Source organism: Gymnoscopelus microlampas (genome assembly GCF_963454915.1).
Source record: "Gymnoscopelus microlampas genome assembly, chromosome: 4".
Lineage (NCBI taxonomy): Eukaryota > Metazoa > Chordata > Actinopteri > Myctophiformes > Myctophidae > Gymnoscopelus > Gymnoscopelus microlampas.
In genome coordinates, this window is record NC_139941.1 from 27,467,067 (window position 1) to 27,492,714 (window position 25,648).

Consider the following 25,648-nt stretch of genomic DNA (forward strand, 5'->3'; position numbering starts at 1 on the left):
CCAATAGACAGATGTAGGCTACACCCTTTACATAGGGTATATATATATATCAGTTATATCAGTAATCCCACACCCAAAGGTAATACATTGCTCTCATGTTAATTAAAAGCTGGAGACAAATTGAAATTTTACAAACTGATTTGCCTCCCCTATTCGATTTGATGTTTATGTCTAGTGGCCTTCTTCAGATAGACTGTACATACATCACTAATTGTTGATAGTCTTTTTATAGATGTATGCCTACATATTCGTTCTTTAATATACTCATTGATATACTGTTGATATACCACGCATACTCATTTGTTTAACATTTATATCCATTCTACTGTATATATTTATTGATAGACTATAAATACATTCATTCAGAGACCCATTGAGATATTTAGTGCCGGAACCTAAGCTTAACTATCTAAAAAAGATCTTTACCTGTGCCAGTGTTTCAACCTTGTTTCTGCTACTGTATGACACCTGAATTTTGGTGCTTTTACTTGGTGATAGTGTGATTTTAATTGCTGCCAAAGAAGTATTGTATTCCATCTTTTACAACAATGCCCTGTTTCACTCACTGTGTTCATTTAACTCACAATGTTCAACTAATAGGACACTGAACAGTTCTACAGGAGCAAATTGGGATTGAATGCCTTGCTGTAAAGTTATACTTTATTATCCCCCTTGGGGAAATTTGCCCTCTGCATTTGACCCATCCTAAGTACTGAGCAGTGAGTAGTCACACTGCAGCCCCTGGGGACCAACTCTAATGCCAGTTCCTTCGTCAAGGGCAATAGCAGGAGTATAGCACGCATGTCTTTTGGTGTGGGAGGAAACCATGCAAGCATGGCAAGAAGAGGTCTGAGCCCAGTAACTGCTTGCTGTGAGGAAACAGTGCAAACCACTGGCCTCTGTGCCACCAACCACTTTTTTTTGGGGCTTTTTATGCATTTATTTAGAGAGGGATAGGGAAAGTAGGCTGACAGGAAATGGGGAGAGAGATGGGGGGTGACACGCAGCTAAGGTCGTCGGGATCGAACCCGCGACACGCTGTCAGGCTGGCATTGCAGCCTAGAGTGCCTGGACCGTTATGCTACGGCCCAGGCCACCATTCACATACTTAGCTGCAATTTGCAACTGACATTCTTTGCTGGTATATGTCTATTAACTATTAATCTGTAAGTTCTACTGTGATCAGCACTGAGCAAGAGCTAACAGTGGCTAATGTAAACACAGTTGTACTTCAGGTAGACAACCATAGTCATACTCCACTCACTACATCCCCTTGCCTAGAGGGAAGATTGATCGGCGATTAGCCAGTCCGTTCACAGTCAGTCAAAGCAGGTCCATCTCTTGGGCTGGCCCCGTTGATCCAGCCAACAGAATACTATTTGTATATTTTTAAAAGTTTTTCAGTATTTTAGAAGTGAGACAGGAAAGAGGTAGGGATAACAGACTCAATTCAAGGTCTTCAGGGTTCACAAATTAAATATGGTCATTGTGCTGGCTGCACCAGAAGGCTCCCGAATCAATTTTGAGCTTAGTGTAAGCATTTATTTTAATAATGTGGAAAGGAAAAACAAATCTATTGACAGAATTGAAAAAGTTAGTATTTATTTAGTTTTTTTTAATACAGATGCACTGTCAAAACATCACTTTCATCCTTAATTTCAACTGCATGAAATATACTATACTATAATACATCACATATGAACATTTGCATATTGAATCCCTCTGACATGTCATTGCTAGCAGTAAATTATCTTGAGCACTTACACAAGTGACATCATATCTATCTACAAATAATTCTAAGAATAGAAAAAATAAATTAAACACTTGCTTCTGTACATAAATTTTTGATGCAAGTGTTTGTGAGTCCTTGTGACTCCAAGTGATTTTCAGCTGCATCTCAGAAGACTCCATTAGCTTACTAACATCCTCTAGACCCAGATTTACCCCAACCTTCTCAAACAGACAAACCCTTGATACTTGGTGAAGCATATAGGTTTCAAAGCACATTTCAATAATAGCGTTTAACGAGGAGAGAGCATAATATGAGAAGTACAGTTAAGGCTGTTGAGATGCAGAATCTATCTTTATTCTTTTATCAATTCAACAAGTAAATAGTCCCTACTGGGTGAAGGCAGCAATGGGACCTGGCTCAATAAATCAGTATCTCCTCTTTATCTTCCAAAAAAATAATTATTGATCAAAGTAGCTACTGTATGAAATCATCTTCTGGTGAAAGTACTTATAACACTTAATCTATGACAGACTAGTGAAATCTACAATAATCTATGCCCGACTAGTGAAATCTACAATAAAAGGGTACAATTTGAATATGTGCACATATCCAAATTGTTGAATATACAGTATGTTAACACAACTGGAAAGGACAGATGGGGGCGGGGGGGGTATATCAATTCAACTTCAATTCTTAAGATTGTGCCACCGTAACCACTTTCAACATTTCATGTCATCATTTTCAAAAGGTTTCGGCAATTTGAAGCACATATTAGTGAATTCAGTGTGTAAATAAGAGCATTCTGAGATGGCCCGGAATTATGCTGCGTGAGGCACATTTCAAGACAATCAAGTTTGAGTGAGTGGTCTGGCCACGTGACTCGGACAGCCAAACAAAGCAGACTTCAGCAGACCCCAAGGATCTTGCAAAAGAAGTAAACATGACTTTAACAACAAAACAAGCCTTCTGGAAATGTTTGAAAGCCAGTCTAATTCAGATTAATTTAGGCTTTACAGTGCCGCAGTAGCAGTGAACAGTTGGTTCACCTCAAGTCTAATTTGAAATGTCCCTGTTTCTTCAATAACTTTTCCTTCAAGTTCTTGCTATATCAACCTACAGCAAAATACATGTAAAATCGGCAGAGATTCAGGATGATGAACTGTACTGGAAACCATTTTTCTTTAAAAAACTAAACAAATATCTCTTGTACACATTAAATAATAAAAGGAAATATTAGTCTGAATAAACACATACAAGTATGATAGCATTCAAGTGTGTATGAGGCTCCATATAGCACCTGCAGAGAAAATAGTTTCAGGTGAATTGTCTAATGTGTTTGTGTAAAAAAAATCCCAGAAAGCAGCAAAGTAACAAAATAATTGATAAAGACAATACAAAGGATAAGTCAGGGAAAGCACATTACATTGAGCATTTATTTGGCTCAGTCTTAAGATGAAGCTAAAATGCTGTCGTCAGACTAAAACAAGGTTATATTGATACTGAGGTTGGTTGTTTTTAAACTGTGAAGGAGTGAATTGTTGTTGTGAAGAGAGGAGATTCCAGCCAGTTCACTCTCAATAATAGATGGACCAAATCATTTATTTATTCAGCCTCCCCTCCTCCTCTCCTCTGTCTGACAGGTCTGGTTTCTATTGCTAAAAAGGGGGTGCCCTGGGGGTGTGTGGAGGGTACGAGACTGAAGACGATCTACACCAGTCAGATCTGGGGTAGAACACATAGTAGACTCCATTGGGACTGTGATTCCGCGGGATCCAAATTTCGCGGGAGCGGGCATTTTTTAAGTTGCTGTGGGTGGGAACGGGCGGGCCAAAAAATAAATACAGTGGGTCCCGGAATATTGACACAGAGGTCAGATACAGTATGTCACATTCTAGGCACTGGGAGACAAACTGGAGCTGGACGTTTGATTGAATGCATTGAAGTCAAGGAGAGCTGGGTGGACAAGAATATCTTTGAATTATTGTGACCATTGTCAAATAAGGAGAAAGCGTCATTTGAAATGTTATTACATCACTCATCTATAATCAGCAGTTAGCCAAGCCCACCGTGTCTCTGTCCATGGTGCTGAAATCCTTTAACCACCTCTTGCTCTCATGCAGTCTGTTTGTATTTGGGTCTAAATGTCTAAAGGTCCCGAGTCACTGAAGACCTTAATTTGGGTCCCAATGGAAATATTGCGGGAGCAGGTAGTAAAACTTTTCTGCGGGCGGTCAAAAACAAACTTTGGGCGGTATGAGTTGAAAACATTGTGGGAACAAGAAATCCAGCAGAAGCAGGATTAAGAAAGCAGTACTGCGCAGGGCTCCAATGTGCAGTGTGAACTCTCACAGGCAGCATGGCATAGGCTGATGTATTCCCAAATCCCTAGCAGACTGTGGTCATCACAACACCGTGTCCTCCTCATTCATCCTCTTAGGGAGCAGGTGATAGTGAGGGCTAACGTTGAAGGTAAAAGGGACTCGAGTGAAATGGATGCAGGAGGGGGTTCAGTGTGTGCATGCACACATAACTACAGCACTCCTGCATCTATAATCTATAGCCTGGCACAAAGGCAAGACAGATGGTCACCTTTGTCAAACAACTATAGCCATCAGCTTTTTCATTGGTACCGGTACTTGCCAGTCCACACTGAATTAATGGAGAATCTAGATATTTCCCCCCTTCCTGGTGAGTCAAGAGTGAAGATGGTACTAGGCTATTGGTCACAAGGTTCAGAATTTCTGGAAGTCAAATTTAAACCTGTAGTTATTTCAACAGCTTGACTGTTGCCAACTAATTATGTGCATTTTACTTTGTTTTTGTTCCAATATTCATTGTCTGTGCTCAGAAAAAACAAAAAAGCAATTCCCTGTGCCGTTTGCATGAACAATACATTTCCTAAATGTGTTGTCATAGCCTTGGAATAGGCTAACGCCTTGCAAAGAATCAGGAAGCAGGTGGGTGATGGGGATCAAGGACCGCTGTGCCAATATGCACTGTGCTAATATGTACTGTTAAGCCTAGTTCAGACCAAAGATTTGCAATGAAACAAGTTGAAACTTGCAACAATTTCCAAAACTGTGGTTTCCAACAATCTATAACTGGAGTTGAAACACTTTACCATTTCATTGCGTTGTGAATCTTTGATCTGAACTAGGCTTTAGACTAAACAGCCAACGCCGAGCAAGGAATGCAGAATGTCCCCATGCTTCTAAAGCCCTCAGGATTTTGTCTTCTCTTGACGGTCTCATCTAAATGTGAATTATCCAATATACTTCCTTTTCCAGTCCAGTCAACATTATGCCTCTAACCAAGGCCCAATATTATACTGTATATACTTTTTTTAACTTATTGGGCTCTGTCATGTTTGCTCCCGAAGGTTGTTGTGCCCTTAGTGACTTCAAAAACATGCATCAACAAAAGTGATCTACTCCACAGGAAACGGGTCTACCTTAGTCTCTCCAAATATCAGAGATGTTTCACTAAAGATGCTGGAGGGGGTCGCAGACAGCAGTTGGAAGGGGCTTGAATCAATGGAAAGGCTGGTGACTGGTATAAAAGGCTAAGCCACTTAAGGAGTCATGTAGTCAATATACCAAATATAACTGAATTCGTAGATATTTGAAAACACTTCAGAGGAGCGTTGTCTGTAGATTTGCCTTGTCCTCTAGGGGTCTAACTTTTCAATTGAAATTTTCAAGCAGCAGTGGCTCAGGGGTAGGACTGGCCATCTGGGAAGGTTTACAGTTCGATCCCTGGCTCCTAGTAGCATCGAGTTGAAGTGTCCTTGAGCCACTGAACCCATAACTGCTCCCGACAAGTAGGTTAGTGCCTTACATGATTGCCACTGCCGGGGTGTGAACACCATTTATGTAGCTTATTTTCGATTAGACCCATCTTGGGGTTGTGGCCAATTGTATATGGACTAACCAATTCATCATTATTTTTATGACACTACCGAGTATTATAAAAAAAATATTTGAATTGCGAAGTCTAAGGCCGCAAGCTATTGAAGACACTCTTTTCTAATGAACACTTTGTGGATCGGATTCCATTTTCCCCATACAAAAGCTTGAATAACACTGCTATGGTCTTACTGTCCACAGAAAGGAAGCAAATGGTTTATAGCCTACTTAGCGGGTCTAGAGCAGTCAGAAAGTCAAGGTACTGTGCTGCTACTACTTTTTCCCCAATGGTGATTATGTAATAGTTTCCCCACAGAAGCATCCAAGATCGTTTTCAGTCTCCAGTGATTCAGTTTTTAACTCAGTGAAACATAATTGCAGTTCTGATGTTAGCATACAACAACAATTGCCGATAGCGTAGTAGTGACAGCAGTGTTTCCCCAAGGATTAAGTTGTAGCAGCAGCAAAACAAAAAAAAAGGCCATCAAAATAAGAAGTCGTGTGTCTGAGATTGACAGGTGTCGCGGAGGCCCTGTGGACCGCCTCCAGGCAAAACACTGTGTATGGGCAATACCCAGGCTTCTATCTTTTTGTATGCAAGATCATTATTGCATCTTACAAATGTTTATTTCGTAGATGTTTATAACAAGCCAATGTAATATAACTTTAGTTCATGAAGACATAAGACACCATCTTCCAATGGTGAAAATATATAAATAAAAATAATATATATTTTTAAATTTAAACAGCGCTGATATTTCATATTTTTTGTTGAATGCAAACAGGGGAAACACTGTGATAGTGTTTGGTAAATGCTGCTATATAGAACTAGCATTTTAGTGGGGAGGGGGTGTAAATCCATCTCTTCGTTCCAAAAGGTAAATACTGAATCACAGGAGTCTTGCAGAAAAATAAAGAAAGTTTGTAATCCCCAACAAACTGTTTAGATATAGTGAGAGTTTGCCCTATTGTCAATGCTGTCAGGTACAGGTGCCAGCGTTGTCCCTCCATGTCTGCTGCAGCTGATGGAGGTGCTGAAAGGCTCTCTGGGTGACATTAAGAGCTGGGTGGACCTTCCTCAGACTGGGCTCGCCGAGCAGAGACAATCCACACAGTCCAAAGTACGCATGGAGAGGGTCTGGTCAGGACAGGGAGGTGGAGTTTATAAAGAAAAGATGGAAAAAAGGAGGGGTGAGAAAGAAGATCAATCAGAGATAATGGCGGGGGGGCGTATCTGATAAAATGAATATCAAATCAAATATCTAAATATTGAATCAAACAACTAAAAAAAAAACATATGGGGTGCACACAAAAGGAAAAGTTGTTTTAAAGTGAAATACCCGTTGAAGATACAAAAAGCACAGAGGATGTTATTGATTAGGAATAACAACCACCACCACAACCTCATCTGCACCATAACTTGGTGCACTGTCTCTTTAAGGAAACATGAATTATGCACATGCAGGACCTTTTTGCCCCTCCCCTCCCCTGGGAAAAAACTAAAAGCCATGCTGACCAGTAAATGGAGCAATAATTGAATTATAATGAAATGACTGCTGATTAGACCCTGACAGCAGAATCGATCAGAATGCCATTAGCTGTATCAAAAAGGACTCGGAATGGATTTAAGTCAAGGCTGTACCAAACAGCATTATGTATACAAATTTCCTGGAATGAAAAATGAAAGTTTTCATTTAACTTGAGGGCATTCACAGTGAAGGCCACGTTTGCTTAAAATGTGTGATATTTTGTCAAGACCAAATACACTTTGGATCAGGTCACTCGGTTCAGCTTCAAGGTTTTTCTTTTTTGTACACTTAATGATCCTTACTACTCAAATTACAAATGTTGATTCAAAGACCTGGCCTCTCATCTAGACAGGGTCAGAGACATTTCAACATAAAATATTTTTAACACTGCTGGTGTGTCTTTCTTCCAGAAACATTAGCGTTGGCCTAGGTCTGCTTGGTTAAATACAGCAGCTAGTCTTCAACTCCCCAGACCAGTTCCTACCTCAAAAGGCTAAGGAAGGCACAACAATGACTATACGTACATCCAAATCTACCTGCACTCACAAACCAAAGCCGATCCCTTTTCCTTCCCTAAAACTCTTTTTGTTCTAGAATAGTTAAGAGGCTTTGTGAAGAGGCTTTGTGAGCAGAATCTACTGCTCTTGTGTTTTGCACAATTGTTTCTTCCGTCCGTCCGTTCGTTCCCAGACCAGTTCCTGTAACGTGAGGAGCTTGATCTCCTGTGTCCTGAGGCTAGCTTTGGACAAACGCTTCATCAATTAGACATCACACAGGCAAATATACGTGCATGCACGCACACACACAAGTTAACCACACGTGCACGCACTTTGGATGTACAGGTATAGGGTTACCAGCAGTTTTCCACTGACACAGTGAAGCTCAAACTCCACCCTGACCTCTCTGCACCTGTTGGAGGGCAGGGATCTAACCTTCTCACAGACACCGTCTACACACATGCAATATTCAAAAGCCTGTGTGGCTAGGGTAAAATGATATTTAAAATGCATTTTTCCTTCACTTTTCTATTAAGGTGTGGTCCTCAGAGCTACAAACACATCAGCAATACAAGGTCTTGATGCCATCTCACACCCGATTTCAACGGCAGGTCAATTTAACCTACTACAAAGCAGGAAGACAACCTGCAGTAAACTAGCTTATTCCCTTCCATAACATTCACGGTTCGGTATGATACAGCAATAAAGCACAAATGCTTTTCCTTTTTTGCTTTATTGCACTTGGGAGAGCCTCAGCAGCTATTGCTGCATAATGCATAATGCTGAGTGGCTGAGTTTGTCACTAAATGAGAACTGCTGGTCCACCTTAAGTCAGTCCACCTTAAGGCTGGGTAAGCTCATTTATTAATCCTGTTAGCTCAGTGACAGTCTATTTGGGAATGATAATTCCCCTAATACGTGTGCTGTTACACCCCTAATATATATTACATATATGAACACACACGTGTTTTCTTCCTTTTGGTGTCCAACATTACCTGGATGGCTGTCCGGCCACTTGGCAAAGCCCCCTACCAATCGATCTTGTGTTGACAGGATGTAGTTCCTGTTCTTTTTGTAGTTGGTGTACTGAAATACATCTAACAGCTGGGATAGGAGAGGAAGAAGGGACAAAAGAAAAATTGGGACAATAAGAAAATTCCATGGTAACAGCTCCAAACATTAGAGAGTAAGTACAAAAAGTCCTTCCATAATGACGCTGCATATCATGTTATGTTTAATCACTTAAGCCCTATATATTTCGTCATACAACAAATAAAGTAAATAGCCAATCTACAAGCTCATGACAGGTCGCAATGCAATGAGCTTGTACATCTGCCATGTTTGAGAATATAAAAAAAACATAAACATAGGGTCACCAAGGTTAATGTATCTAAAACAAACAGGCCAAAAACTATGTTACAAACTGTGTGTGTGTATGTGTGTGCGTGCATGTGTGAGTGCTAGGGATGGGACGATAATCATTATAATCATTTATCGCAATAGAAATGCCAACAATAAATCCTATAGCTAAGATTTTGTATTTATTGTGAAATTATCCGTCATACACTGGACCTGAGTTGGCTCTGTACTAGGACCACATTTTTTCCGTCTACGCCAAAAATATCAGAACGCATCACAATGTGAAGTGTTGTGAGCTTGTGGATCTGATATTTTTGGCTAATGTTCCCCCCAGAATATGGATGCTGGGGTGCAAGTGGTTAACAAAAGTAGCATTTTAACCCATTTAGACCTGGAACGCATCTGTGTCACTTATGATTTCTTTGGCTATTCAAAAATAGCAGATCTACAAGCTCATAGCGCGGCACCGAGTGCTGCACTATGAGCTTGTAGATCTGCTATTTTTGAAAAATCGTAAAAAAATATATTATTATTTTTTTCAAAAGTCTGTTTATTTTGATTATCCCGATACCATCGTTAATCACAATTATTTTGGCCACAATAATCGTGAAATTTTCATATTGTCCCATCCCTAGCGATTGTGTGTGAGTGTGTGTGTGTATGTGTGGTGTGTACCTCTAGCGTAGCTCCCACCCAGAAGGAGTAGCATGTGTCTACAGGTTTGTTGGGCCGGCCCTGGAAGCCGTTCTCCTGTCTCATGATGCACCAGCGGCGTATCCTGTCCAGCTGGCGCTGACTCAGCGTCTCCTCCAGGCGACCCATCAGACACAGGGAAGCAACAGCACAGAACGTTGAGCCACCTGCACAGGGATTTATCAAACAGAGAAGCTAAGGCACCGAACACCAAGTCACTGGGATAGTGTTGCTGTGTTGGGCAGAAACCTTGTATCTCCATATTTCATTGTTTTGTTTTTAATTTAATGCCCTTCTTCATCACACAAGAGTGTCACACAAAAGTAGCAAAAATAGCAGATCTACAAGCTCACAACGCATAGTGAGCAATGCGATGTGAGCTTGTAGATTGGCTATTCATTATTTTAAAATGCTTTAAAAATAATAATAAAAACGGAACAGTTTGGGACAAATGAGGTTTCCATCCGACAGCGATGATAGACAGGGTCTGACAGAGAGACATACATACAGTAAATAATAATACCTGTATAGCACTTTTCTAAGTACTCAAAATTGCTTTATACGTGCGCGCGCGTGCGTGTGTGTGTGATAATAAAAACCTCAGACAAGCTAACAAGTGTTAAAAGCAATACAACAGTAAACACAAGTGTTGAGGTGGGTTTTCAGGGCGGCTTTGAAGGAAGGGAGGGAGGGGGCATCTCTCTGTGTTTGGGGAGTGCATTCCAGAGGGAGGGGGCAGCCACAGAGAAAGCCCTGTTGCCCCAGGTCGGGAGCCTGGTCTTGTGGACCTCCAGGAGGCCTTGTAGGTGGTGAGCAGGATTTTAAAGTTGATTCTTTGTTTGACAGGCAGCCAGTGGAGGTCGTGGAGGACTGGTGTGATATGGTCTATGGAACATGATATTGAGGGCTTTGGAGGTGATGCCATGGAGGATGACACACTGGGGGACAGATCCTGAGTATAAATGTCTGAATGTAAAAATTGTCTCTTCCGTGGCTTTACCCGTTAATTTTTACATTCTTCGAGTGCAAGTCTAAGTTAAAAGTTTATTTCACTTTAAAAAACTTCTGGGGTAACTTTAACATCTACTTCGGGCTGTTGTGTGCATTCCAGGCAGTTTTTAAGTTGATTGATTCATTTAATATTTAGATATTTGAAATAAATGATTTTTTTAAAAGTGAAATAACCCTTTAACTTAACATTCTGGAATTTGCTGTGCACCTGGGCAACCAGACAACGCAAATTAAACATTTTTTGTACTTAATTTGTTGCAACAGTTTGAACTTGAAAATCTGGCAAGGACGTTAACTTTTCACTTAATCGGTCACGCAGTCTTGCAGTGTTCATCCGCCTGGAAATTATCTGCCGACAGAAAGACTACTGTAACTGCATAATGAGAGGGCACAGAAGAGGAGGCTAGGAGATTGGGTGTGGGTGTGTGAGGGGGGGGGGTTCCCCTCAGCCTGAGGGAGTGCCGTTACAGTACTTTAGCTTCTTCACACACGCTACAATCCTCAGTATTAAGTTTAACCATTTGTAACTCTAAGTGACAGTGTACAAACCCCAGAACCTGGTTACAGGGGGTGTAGGTGTACGTTTAGTAAGTGTTAAGTAACTATATTCCGATAGCAGTCATTGCTATATTGTTATTGTTATCAATAACAGGGGGGTTAGCAAACAGAAAATAAATTTTCGGGCCGTGATACCAATTCTATCCCATCAGGAGAAAGAACTAATACAGGATAAACAAGTGAAGGTGGTAAATTATATTTGGGGAGGTCTCACTCATGATTATTCCAATCTGAAATTGTATTTACCGTTTACTCAGGAGCTGGAGAGATGGTGAGACTCCGATTACTTAAGAAACACTATACAGCAATGATTACTATTGGATTATTTTTTTAAATGTAATTTCTTACAAATGCATATCACTTATACCGATCAACAAGCTTGTAGATTGGCTCTTTTTCAGTTTTAGTTTTTTGGTGTAGAGGCAAACATAGGGAGTCAAATACAGACCCCTGGGGAACGAAGCATATGGTTTAAGTGGTTAAATGAATACAGGATTTTACTGTGTAGGGGCAACAGTTTAGAACTGTGTCCCCAAGAAGAGGCAGTAGTATGCATGTATGTGCGTTGTTTGTATACAAATTACAGGGTGGTAAATCAGTAGAGCCACAGGGATCAGCCATCCGTCAGCAGCTCTTTCCCAGCTGTCAGTGTATAGACCTCCGTCATCATCATCATCACTTCCCTACACATTACCTCTATTACAGAGCTACATATCCAAGAGATGTGAGGAGCAGGAAAAGGAGGGACAGACACAGAAAGAGTGAGGGGTATAAATCTAACCTACGTGTCTTCCCCTCCTCTCATCAACAACTTATATTGTGTTTTCTGCCTTAGGCAAAGTGCCATCCGAGAGGGGAAATAAAACGCTGCCGTGTCCTGGGACGGCTCTTATTCCATTTTCCAAGCCTGGATTGAACACTTCAATGGGCTTTGTACAATACCATGGTCTAGGAATTGGCTATAGAACAAACACACACCTGCGTACAAAGGTAAGGGGCATTAACTGTGCAGATGCTTTAGACACAGCAGAGGAGGTCTTGGCTCTTGAATACCACATCACGCATGCACGCACAGTCGTGCACACACACACATCTGCATTTAAAGGCAAAGGGCATCAACTGCGCACATGCCTGAGAGACAGTGCAGGAGGTCTTGACACCACACCACACACGCACATACACACACGGGTGGGTGGGTAATAGGCATCCATCTATCCTTATGTATAATCAGTCGCCAGACAGAAAGTGGGTTTGGCGGTGGTTGAAATAAGCTTGCATGAATCCTGTAATCACAGATTTAAACTAGTACAGAAAGGGAATTGCCACAGTTTGCCCTAACTTCAATTCTATTCCTCTAATTTACTGACATACTGTATATTCAACCATGACAGAAATTCTTCCTGTATCATGCCAGGAAGTTATTAACGTTGTGGATCTCTGTTAGAATAACAGGATTTAATTTGGGTGGAAGAGATTAATGAGTTTTTAGTCGGGGGAAATTTTGCGGTCAACGGTCAAAACAGTTGGTCTTACCCCCATCGATCACCAGGAAATGTTAAATTAAAAGTTAAATTAAAAGGAAGTGAAATTAAAATATTTACATCCGACACTGACAGTTGAGTTTTGGGTGACAGAGGTTGTTTCCAAGGTTTATTCTGAAAAAAAAAAAAGATCCATATGGCACCATAATGGATTGGTTTTCCTACTTTCGTGCGCACACAGGTATCAAATTAACCCAGACTGTATAATTCAACAGTGCCCACAACTGCAATCAACAATCTCTATTTAGTTTAGTTTATTTTGATAATGTTCATACACATACAGTAACATCATTTAAGCTGTAACATAGTTTAAGCAAGGTGATCGAAAAGTTATAGGCTGAAGCTAAAAGCTTATACCAATACCAACTTATAAAACCATTACACTCACCATGAGACTCCAACCCAGCTCCTTGACCAATCCCGTTGTCGTACGACTGTGAAGAGCACAACAATAAGCATTTCATTACATTCTAAATATTTGAGCCACCAACAAAGGCTAGCGTGAAGGCAAGTAGCATATATTTCCTACTTAATCATTACATCATTACATAAAAATACAATACAAGCAGGTTTTGATTTAAAATCCTTCCTCTTCTTCACAGTAACCAGGGCACACGTTTGATTTAAGCAGCATAGGAGACAAACATAGCATGCCACAGGAAAACAGCCTACAGCACTGTGGATAAAGGAAATAAAATGGTGCCTATGGTTTATCCGCCAAACCATACTGTAGGCACCGTTTTATTTCCTATCTCTAGAAAACATAGGCTGCCAGTGCAGTGTTGCCAACTAAAAAAATATGCTGTTAATGAGCCCTACGCACAGCACACAAATAATGAACAGCCATCTTCTGTTAAAAATCAGCTCAAATTATCCCTTTCCATCATAAACAACAAATATTAACATCTGTGTTACTGTTTTGACAGTCACTACAAATGTAAATGATTAGGGACAGATTATGTAGAGAAAGTTAATAACAAAAGGTGATAAGAGAGAGAGGCAGGCAAGAGAGACAGATGTCAGAGAGCCACAGTGGGAATTGTGATAATCTTGTGATAATCATGACAACATTATTCTGACTTTAAGCCGACAATTGTTTTATGGCACAAGTGAGAACAGAAAATATGCAATACAGTCCTAGAATTAACTAAGAGGATAATGGTGTTTAAAATGCAGAAATTATTTCATGTATGAAATTCCCCAGGCATGGATGATCACCAGTGAATATTGTTGTAATCTATATTAAGATACCCCATTTCCGTCTTTGTTAAGAACAGGTTAATATACCACCATGTGGGTCCTAGTACTTAGTAAGGGTCATGTTTATCTCATATATGTTTGCATACCATTATATCTGCACCAAGTGGAGGTAATGTTGACCTCCTGTGGTATAATATTGTTTAAAGGGCAACTGTATTTGCCAGTCTAAGAGGCTTATGATTTTGAAGTGGGACTGGGAGGCATAAAGACTGCACTTACTATTTATAGGACAGAGCAACTAAACAACTGATAACAGATTATCAGCCCCCTAGAATCACAGTTTGGGACTTAAAATGGGTCACAAATCCACTAAGGAATATCCCTTCAAGAAAGGAAGGACTGGGGGAGGAAAATTCGCATGCTTGATTTCTTCAGATGCATCTTTGTCAATTACAACTTGAAAGCAATCCTGTAAATCACATCATGTATTAAATGCTTATGGATCATTTCTACAAGTAAAATAGACAACAAGGACTATGATCATTTTCCAAGAAGTTGCATGCCCTGCTCATTGTGAATGTATGCATTCGTTGTGCCTAGATTATAACAATGATGGTATGATAACATTTGGCATCCAAAATTGCTGTTCAAGTTATTGAAAAGGTTGCCTACTTATTTGAAGGCTCTTTTCAAGTCTAAAAAAAACAGTGGTTCTCAAAGTGGGGTCCGGGGACCCCCAGGGGTCTTTAGAGAGTTCCTGGTGGTCCCCAGCAAAATGAGCAACAATTTAACCACTTAAGAAAAAAAAACATTTGGCGCTCGGGTGGTGCAGTGCTTAAGTGCCTGCCCACCACTGCGGAGGTTGTGGGTTTGAATCCACTGTGGTCGAGCGTCTACACACAAACACAATTAGCCCGTGTTTGGGGGAGGGAGGCCGAGCAGGGAGGGTGATAATTGTCATTGCATGTAATCCTACGGGCTGGGGCGACGCCTGTCAGCAGGGAGTGTAGGGCGGGAGAAGTAGGACGAAGGATCTAGGTCCTCCCAGTGGGGGCTCCTCACTGGTAGGTGTCAGTAGTATAGCAGTGACAACACAGAAATGTGTGTGGGGAGGAATCAATTGGCAAAATGACAAAATTGGAGAGAAAAGTTATACAAATTATAATAGTCAATTTACTAGCTCACTTTTTCTCTGTTTTTTAAGATTAAGGTTAATTTCACTATAATTTTTTCAGCCAGAAGGTAATCCAATTAGAGAATGTATAATAATGATTATTCAGATCATAGGTTTCTCCCTCCCTACCTACAGTATATACACAGTTGTAGATTTCTAAATACTAGAATACTAAATACTTATCTTATGGGGGTCCCTGGCACCAATTATTTTCAAATGGGGCTTAGTATATGTATCAATTTGGTGTCCTTGACATGAAAATGTTTGAGAACATCTGTAATATACAGTATCTGTCTGGCTGTTTTTTCTCTGTCTGCTTGGGGAGGAAATGCACGCGCCCCCCATGAGCAGAATAAACACACAGTGTAATAAAACACTCAGGAAGTTTGCGATAAGGTCACACACTGCATAAATTTCAGCTTTCAAGTCAATGAGACTGTCTCTCTCTCTCTGGAGACTTTGGTTGTGAAAGAGACTCCATTGACGAGGGAGACAGGTCCTGTTCTATTCACTAGACCCTCTCTATTGAAAGACAATGCTGTTGACACAGATCCCATAATAGACCTTGCAAGCTCATATCTATGGAAGACAATCTGCCAGGCTAAAAGGTTTGAGTTAAAGATCAGTTAACAATGGACTATTTATATTATCAACTCCCAACAGGATTGGTTGGTTGGAAAGTAAATGGTTAATTGACTGCATTTATAAAGCACCTTTTCTTGTGTTTCCGACCAGGTAATTGCAATTTACTATGTACTTCCAATTCAACCATTCACAAACCGCAAGAGTGTAACGCGGTTATGGAGTCATGGACCGGCTCATCGGGAGCAGTTAGGGAATCAGTGTCTGGCAGGAGGAGTCAGGGATCAAACTGGGAACCTTCCAGCTCCCAGATACTGTAGCCAGTCCACCTCCTGAGCCACTGCCATCCACCAACACAACTTAAACCAGAAATGAAACTCTTCCATTCAGCAGTTTCACATAGATCATAAATCATAATGCCCAGCGGCTCTCCATCATAATAAGTAGTGTCCGTAGCAAGATCCAACAAGTGTCGTATGAGAGCAATTTATTCAAAGGAGGCAAGGCGCAAAGCCTATTGTGAGGTGTTGGCCACTGAAAAATTCAAAAACGATTAAAAAGGAGAGAAATGCACTGCATACTAGTCCCAACAGAAACACATGCATGTTTAATGCATGTTTTTTAAGCCAATGTTTCGACCTGGAGGTCTTCGACAGGTCATGATGATGCATTTCTTCACACACACAGATCTCTACATTGTAGAAATGTTAGCATGTTGTGTATGAATAAATTGCTCTCCAACTACAATGAAACTGTTCCCAACAGTTTCATCAGTCACTACCAGATAATGATGGACAATGCAACTGAAATCAAAGCCTAAATGACCAGATGGGTCCATAACATAAGCAGCAAACAAAATTCTAAAACGAAAAGACCTTTTAGTGATTTCTTTTTTTTCTTTCCCAGCAGACAATGTGCACCACACATTATGTGATCCTAAGCCCGATTTCACCAAATGATCAGACATTTCAAATTTATAATAATTAAAGGACTAAGACAATGCAAGGCTTCTAATTCATATAAAAGGAACACAAGCATGTGTGTATGTTCAGGGGATAGGCAGGTATGGATCCTGTTGACCACCTGCACCGCAGTGGAAAACTCAGCCTGGACAAGAGGTAGGAGCAGGTATCGCCAGTTACTGCTTACCAAGGACCCCCAGCCGCTTGTAGCGGTATGGTTTTGCATTGGGTGAAATGCATGACTCATTCAAGAAAAGGTTATTTTGATTTGCTTTCTCTGCTATACTGAGTGTCAGATTGCAGCGGAGCTTGCAGTCTCACGATCAACATTTCTATCCCCAACAGCCAACCACTAGCCGTAATCTGATAGTCCACACCAGTTCCATAATAGCTATTCGACCAGTCGACTTTTCATGCCCATCCCTAAAAAACACAAAAACGGAATGGCAGCTCATTAAAGGCAGGGTGGCTCATCCCAAAGGGTATCGTTAAGATTTGATCGATTCTGATTTCGTTTGCCAATCTGTTTATAAAATCTGGTTGGTATCGACTCCCTGTATCAGGTTCCATAATGGTAAAAAGAAAGAAAGAAAAAGAGGTCAAATGTTCAAGTAACAAAACTATCTTCATTCTTTAAGCATGAACTAAAATAGCATTTATGATTAATTACTAGTACAACTATGTATATTAGTAGTAATACTAAATACTGATGTTTAAATTAACCAAAAACAATTGTCAACTTTAAGAAATGTAATGAATAGTAACCTCTGATGCATTTATTCCATGACGAAACAATGGAAAGCAGTAGCAGTTAAAGTTTGTTATTTATAGGACACCCACCGGACCATTAAATGATTAGGATTTTATCGGCTCCTTAATTTTTATTGGTAGTGGGCCATTTCAATTCATTTCCTACTTGGAACCTAATTTCAATAGCCTGTTTATTCAATTGTGGGAATACAGTTTAATTTACGATGGAATTAATTTAAAGGATACCAAAAGAGCCTTTTCTGCTCAGCTGGCATGCAGTGATAATGCTCCAACTACCAGAATGGCCTGCAGGGTTGAACACTGTGTACTGAATCTGGAACATAATGAACGATGGTTACTCTATATTAATTTAGCTATGGTGTAGCGTAGCCCATAAAACAACAGGACTCCCACCAAGCAGACCACAGATGAACTGCTAGATAACGAGAAACAAAAATCCAATTATCCACAGAACCACTTTCATTGGAATGCTAACTACTTGGACCAAAACATGAACAGATGCAGGAGCAAAATCATGTTTTCCCTCAAGCACCGGCAACTCTAGCAGGGTCCCTACTCACCACACTTCTCCTGATGTACTCGATGGCTTTCTGGATGTCAATCCCCGACCAGTCGTCCAGCATATAGCAGATACAGGCAGCGCAGTAGACAAAGCGCATGTCATTTTCACTTCCTTCTGGTACGGCATAGAAGCTGGACACACATACACAATCAATGTGAACTTAGGATTCTCTAAGCAGTGTCAAATTATGGCAAATCAGCTATTAATACAATACAACAAAGACAAACAATTAAAAAACATTGAAATAAGATCCAATATATAAATATAATAAATAAATACATTTACAATAAATGTTCTCCCATAAAAACAATGTTGATATATAAATGTAACAGACAATAATGAGCAGACAATTAGAGGTACGTCTCTAATCGGCTAGGCTGTAACGCAAGTCTGTGGTTGGCCTAAGGAGGTCGACGGCTAGTCAATTCATTTGTCTGTCACTTTTTTTTTATGTCTTAGGCAGTCCTTAACCACTTTTCAATAGTTCTGCAACTAATTGTCTGAGTGATTGAGTATCCATGTGCAAGCCTAAGTGTTGGGTACAAGTGTAAGGCCATGTGGATTTGAAGCGCGGTGGCTTCAATTATGAATGTTAGACCTTCTGTGAACCTAGGAGTGACAGTTTAATGAGATACAGGCATGAGGTAGAGGATTAATGCAAGTGTGCGTGTGCATGTGTGTGTGTGTGTGTGTGTGTGTGTGTGTGTGTGTGAGTGTGAGAGAGAGAGAGAGAGAGAGAGAGACTACCTGCCGTCCTCTAGCTGCAGTGCTTTAAGGCCAGCCAGACAGGCCTGTTTGTTGACTCTACCCAGATCATCTCCTAGTATTACTAGAGAGGCCAGGCCAGTGTATGTCATGGCTATGTGACCACTGTCATACGGATGAGAGATCCCGGGGCCCTGGAGGATTGACAGAATATATTAAAATCAGGACATATGCTATAAACTGGAAAGGCACTCACAAGATATGCCCACACCTGCATGTGAGCAGGCACAGCCTATGACAAAATATTCAAAGGCTGCTCCCAAGGTATTAATACACAAACTACCATTCAGGAAAAAAGACATTCCCAGTTGTTACCGTCAGCTCTCTACTGTGGACTGCAGGTTTAACATGACTGTTTACAGGTGATGCCAAAGCAATGGGACTGACAAAATAATGGGACTGAAACAAGTCTGACATATATGGGGCCAATAGTGGTGCTACTGCTACTACAGTACGGCAACCATCTAAACTTTAGACGGTTGCTGTACAGCCACCAAAGTCTCACGAAAGACTCTAAAGTTTAAAACTTTGAAAATGAATAACAAAACAGTTGTGCAAATGAATAACAAAACAGTTGTACATGCTACCACTTTGCAGCTTTCACCAAAATGTAGGTCCAATCGCTGTGTTGTACAGATGTGACACATTACAATTGGCAAGAATATGATCAGGTGGATAAAGCAGGACAAGCTAAAAACTGAGCCAAATAGATTGAGGACAACACTTTGGTCATAAAGATGAATTTGCAATTACAAAATGTTTTACACAAGTATAACATAAGACAGAGTTTGTATTATTATATACAGAAACATAGGAGTAGTGACCCAAGAAAATATTTTTTGACCAGTGTTTATAGTGGGAAATGCTTAATAAGTGACATAATTTAGTCAAACTTGACTACAATAGATCTAGTAGTAAAAAGGTGAAGGGTTTTAGAATGCCAGTACCTTTGAGCTGTAGGGAAGTCCAATATGTGAGGAGCCCCTAAAGCCGCATTGACTTAAATTAGATTCTTGGAGAAAAAGGAGAAGTGGAGAGAGCCGGGGGAGAAAATAAAGGGGAAGATGAATTTTATATTTACTGCAAGAATTGAAATGTAAACATCAAGAGGGGGAAAAAACATAAAAATAAAACAAATAATGTCTGTATTTAATGCTACATCAATTTCTTCTTCAAATGACATCGCAAAACAAGGACTAAATCTGTGCCCCTTGACCTTCAGCAGTGTGGTGCATAATTGGCTGCACAATGCTATATGAACAAGGTGTGCTGTTGCCACCTAGTGGGGATAGTTATATTACCAGCTGCAAGAGAGGTAGGAGCCTTCGAACAAATGTTTAAATGCATAATACAGTAATAATGACAAACCATAATTAATGGTTCCCATAGTGTAGCATGAAAAGATATATATATACACACCAGATAATTTCAGTATATGATTTAAAGGTAGGGTAAGTGATATTTTTGGGTTAAAACAAAAAGTATTTTGTTAAAAGGTTAAAGCACTACATTCTGATAGTAATCATTGCTATAGAGTGTTTGTTCAGTAACAGGAGTCTCCCCGTCTCTCCAGCTCTTTAATAAACAGAAAATACATTTTCCGGTAGGTGTCAAAATCTCAGCCAATCAGGAGAAAGTACCCATTTTTAAGCTTCATTATGGGGCCAGGCTTCCAGCATGGACCCATATTGTTATTCGCATTATTCCATTTCTTCTTCTTCTTCTTCTGCCGTTTTTGCCAGTTCTGGCTGAACCGTGCAGTCGCTTTTTATGAAACTCGGCCATATGGTAGATGGTCATGAAAAACGATCAAAAAATAAATCTCACAATCTTTCGTCAAAAGGTGGCGCTATAACACTCAGTTGAAAATGACAACTTTGAACAGGTACAACTCATGCCCTGTTTCACCTACAGCCATGAAACTTCGATGCACACATGCGTCTCCTCATGCTGAACAACTTTCACACTCTGACTTTTGACCTCTGACCTTTAGATCTCCCACCATTTTGAATTATATGAAAAACAGTTAAAACCTATCTCCTCCTGGGATTTTTGAGTAATCTGCACGAAACTTTTTACACATGAACTTTGGACCTATACCAAAAAACGTTTGCAAAATATCTTCCATAAGTGAAAAAATGAAGCTTTAATGAGCCAATGAATATTGCAGTTTTATGACAATTATTCATCTGCCCCTAACACATACATGCAGACTTACCATTCTTTGAAACTTTGCAGAAATGTAAAGGGCCATTCCAAATATCACTGAAACCAATCTTACTCCAATTGGTCAAACGGGGGCGCTATAGCAATTTTTTGAAAATTGAAACTTTAAACAGGCAAAAGTCATGCCTCGTTTGGCCGACAGCCATTAGACCTGCTTACACATGTGCCTTGACTAATGAGGAACACATCTATCACGTTGACCAGTAAGCACCGCCCTTAGATTGTCCGCAATCTTGAGCAGTTTGAAAAACACTTAAACCCAGGATTTTTCAGCTATTTGCGTGAAACTGTATGATCTGTGTGATCTCCTTTTTCACAGGTTCTTGTCTGTTGGTGGCTTCTCGCTTAAATGTGTGCCCCACAACCTGAAGGTCACCAGTTCAAGCCTCACTTGGTGCAGACTTCATCCAAGTTGCATTTCACACAACTTGACTATCAATGAATACATCTGCAATTGTTAAAGATAACATGAAATACTTAATTGAGTGTTTTTTACATACAGCTGATCTACAATCTCACAACTTTTCAGATAGCAATGAGAGTATGTTTTTTCAATGTATAACATACTTCATTGTGAAAATAGCCAATGTACAATCTGACAACTTTTAATGGTTTGTGAGCTTGTAGATCGGCTACTTTCACTAATTTTGGTTCTGAGGAGATGTACAATTTCTTCATTGGTAAATGGTTTGTGAACGAGTGATCTTAGTGTTAGTGAAACAGGGGCTTGGGTCATGACAGAAGGCAAGAGTTTGTGATCCTCCACAGACAATATCAGCCTGGACAAAGATATAGCACTATAGGTAGTGTTGCAGCTACCTAAGAGTGCTTCATGACCGTAAGGTTGCCGGTTCAAGCCTCACTTGATGCAGACTCATTTAAGTTGAAATGCAAAAAACATGACTCAATCTATTCCGTTTCCATGGCGCTCTCTCTCTCTCTTCAATCTATTCCATTTCCATGTCTTTCTCTTCAATCTATTCCGTTTCCATGTCTTTCTCTCTGTCTCTTCAATCTATTCCATTTGTCTCTCTCTATGTCTCTTCAATCTATTCTCTCTCTCTCTCTCTCTCTCTCTCTCTCTCTCTCTCTCTCTCTCTCTCTCTCTCTCTCTCTCTCTCTCTCTCTCTCTCTCTCTCTCTCTCTCTCTCTCTCTCTCTCTCTCTCTCTCTCTCTCTCTCTCTCTCTCTCTCTCTCTCTCTCTCTCTCTCTCTCTCTCTCTCTCTCTCTCTCTCTCTCTCTCTCTCTCTCTCTCTCTCTCTCTCTCTCTCTCTCTCTCTGATGGGTGGCCATAGCTGAGTGGTTAGTGAGCCCGCCTAGGGAGCCAGAGACTCTGGTTGCCCGGGCCAGGTCAGCAAATGTGTCGATGAAATGAAATTTGTCCCTGAGCAAGACTCTTAACCCCTAATTGCTCACAGGCACTCATTGGAAACAAGACCACAAGGACTTTCATGAACTGACCTGTTAAAGGAATTATCATTTCTCTTTCTCTCTCCTGGCCCCATATTATCGCTGCTTGCAGCTATATTTTTTATAGTGTTCCAGTTCAAATTTTGCCTGCTCATTTCTTAGTGTCATCACTTCCAATTTCACTTGTTTAATCTATATCCTGATTGAGTTCTCTATCCTGATTGGATAAAATTGAAAATGAAACTGAAACTGAAACGAAAATGCATTTTCTGTTTTATAAAGAGCTGGAGAGACGAGGAGACTCCTTTTACTGAACAAACACTCTATAGCAATGAGTACTATCAGAATATAGAGCTATTTAACACTTATTTTAACCAAAGAAAATCACTTACCCTACCTTTAATGCTATTCTGAAGCCCAAGAGCTTCATTCGGGTATTAAATAATCATGATAGTAACCATTGTCAACCATGTACTCTAGAGTATAGTGGGAAGACCATTATTGTACATTTTGTTACATGTGCTGGCCAAGCGAATTACTAAAAAGGCTCAACCTTCAATGCCCTGCTTGAAAACACCTCCAGCATAGCTTCACTCATGAAATGTCTTCCCTGTGTTAATGACGCTTAAAAGGAGCAGTTCACCCAAAACATGACTTATTTTCTAACAATTGCACACCCCATGAAGCCTTGAATTCATGGAGATTTTTTTGTTTTTGTCGCATTCCTGAGCCAATAATTTGATGACCGGGTCATCAGTCAATAGGAGACTCAGTAGGACACTATTTCAGTCTCCTACCGGAGACTCCGTCGGTAATCAAATTATTGGGTTAGGAATGCGACAAAAACTAAAAAATCTCCATCAGTTCAAGGCTTCATGGGGTGTGTAATTGATAGAAAACAAGTAATTTTTGGGTGAACTACTCCTTTTAACGTGAACTCAAGTACACACCTTGTACACTCTCAGCTGTAATGGGCAAACAGCCAGACACTAAACATATGGCAGCAGCACACTGAGCCCAATCAGCCATCGCTGTACCAACATAATTTATGATGCTATATTGAATAATTAACAGCCTGGACAACTTAACAGATGGCAGAAGGTGCCTGGTTAGAGATATTCAGAAGAAGAAAATGAAGCCCAGGTCATTAAATATTCAGATTTAAACTTTCTGTTTTGAACAGATAGGTGGGACACTTTGGGGAGGGGTGTGGCTGCATGCCCAATGAATCTGCAATTTACACCAACTGCAAAGTATTACAGATTTCTGAAATGTTACTAGTATCCCCTCCAAATGTGCCTTATTGGAGTTAAAGGAACAGCATAACCAGTTAAACAGGATGATAACGTATTATCCCTAGCTTTGGTCCATAGCATTAGTTCTCCTTTATATATATCACTCACACACACACACACACACACACACACACACACACACACACACACACACACACACACACACACACACACACACACACACACACACACACACACACACACACACACACACACACACACACACACACACACACACACACACACACACACACGTCATTTCAAGCAGGGATATTCAGTATGGTGGTGATGATACCTGACACCCATGTATAACTTGGATTGTCATAATTTGATTATATATATATATATATATATATATATATATATATATATATATATATTCAGTGAATTTTACCCATCTAAATATAAATGTTCTTACATTTGATTGGATTGGATCTTACATCTCTAATTTACATTTAATTTTACAACATTAACATTTATAACACATTACTGTTAAAAAATAGATATGTTTGAACACTGACTGAGACTTACTATCTTCTGTGGGTAAAACCTGTAGGGAATATATCCACTCGATCATGTTGTTCCTATCGATTACATCCAGAGCATCCAACACGTCCAGACCAGACAGCGCAAAAAACACAATGGTCAATCTGCAGAGAGACGGGCATAGAGGAGATATGTCGTGGGGCAAAGTACATTATTTAATTCAAATTTTTACATTTTGGACCAGATATCATTTTGAGGTGCCCAGATGTCCCTAGTGCCCACCTATCCTGTATGCCCAGATGTCCCTAGTGCCCACCTATCCTGTATACCCCAGATGTCCCTAGTGCCCACCTATCCTGTATCCGCCAGATGTCCCTAGTGCCCACCTATCCTGTATCCCCCAGATGTCCCTAGTGCCCACCTATCCTGTATCCGCCAGATGTCCCTAGTGCCCACCTATCCTGTATCCCCCAGATGTCCCTAGTGCCCACCTATCCTGTATCCCCCAGATGTCCCTAGTGCCCACCTATCCTGTATCCCCCAGATGTCCCTAGTGCCCACCTATCCTGTATCCCCAGATGTCCCTAGTGCCCACCTATCCTGTATCCGCCAGATGTCCCTAGTGCCCACCTATCCTGTATCCCCCAGATGTCCCTAGTGCCCACCTATCCTGTATCCCCCAGATGTCCCTAGTGCCCACCTATCCTGTATCCCCCAGATGTCCCTAGTGCCCACCTATCCTGTATCCCCAGATGTCCCTAGTGCCCACCTATCCTGTATCCCATCTGGGGTATACAGGATAGGTGGGCCACCTATCCTGTATCCCCAGATGTCCCTAGTGCCCACCTATCCTGCACCCCCCACATGTCCCTAGTGCCCACCTATCCTGTATCCCCACATGTCCCTAGTGCCCACCTATCCTGTATCCATCAGTAGCACACATTATGTATTTCATTTACATAAGTTTACATAAGACTGTTTGGCAAGTTTGCTTAGGAACTATTACATTCTGTGTCTGTTCATTCAGGCACACGAGTATAATTATCCCGTGTATTATTCTGATAAACTAAAAGCCAATAAGTCATAATAGAGATCATCATACAGTCTCATGTGTGTAACAGTCAACGTGTGACACCAATATTTTCCTTCTCAATATTAGCAGCAACATTAGCCTCCCATTCAAATGGCTAGCAAGCTAGCTTGCTGCTCAGTCAAATTGCTCAACAATGCTGACTATGTTTCCAATCAACTTACCGAGTCGTTTCTAGGGATGAAAAGCTCTCAGGCAGCACCTGCAGCGACCGCTGGAAGAATCGTACATGTCTGTCTCTTAAAAAGTCTATTTGTTCAAATTCTTCTAAGTGGCTCTCCTCTTCCGCCATCTTTACGT

General features: G+C 40.6%; 1 protein-coding gene across 1 annotated transcript; it reads right to left on the minus strand.

Moving 5' to 3' along the window:
* Positions 1-1,585: 1,585 nt before the first annotated feature.
* On the minus strand, positions 1,586-25,648 carry pggt1b (protein geranylgeranyltransferase type I, beta subunit). Its single transcript, XM_084053865.1, has 9 exons — positions 25,513-25,648; positions 24,304-24,422; positions 19,789-19,853; positions 18,824-18,975; positions 18,075-18,207; positions 13,214-13,259; positions 9,698-9,882; positions 8,659-8,767; positions 1,586-6,775 (listed from the first exon to the last, which is right to left on the minus strand). Exons 1-9 carry the CDS (start codon positions 25,638-25,640, stop codon positions 6,618-6,620), a joined length of 1,095 nt encoding a protein of 364 aa, XP_083909991.1. The 5' UTR covers positions 25,641-25,648; the 3' UTR covers positions 1,586-6,617.

Coding starts and splice junctions, on each gene's coding strand:
- pggt1b (XM_084053865.1), bottom strand. CDS start 25,640: ATGGCGGAAGAGGAGAGCCACTTAGAAGAATTTGAACAAATAGACTTT. Junction 18,976..19,788: donor GACTTCCCTACAGCTCAAAG/GTACTGGCATTC, acceptor TCAATCCTCCAG/GGCCCCGGGATCTCTCATCC. Junction 6,776..8,658: donor GTGGCCGGACAGCCATCCAG/GTAATGTTGGAC, acceptor TGTCCTGACCAG/ACCCTCTCCATGCGTACTTT.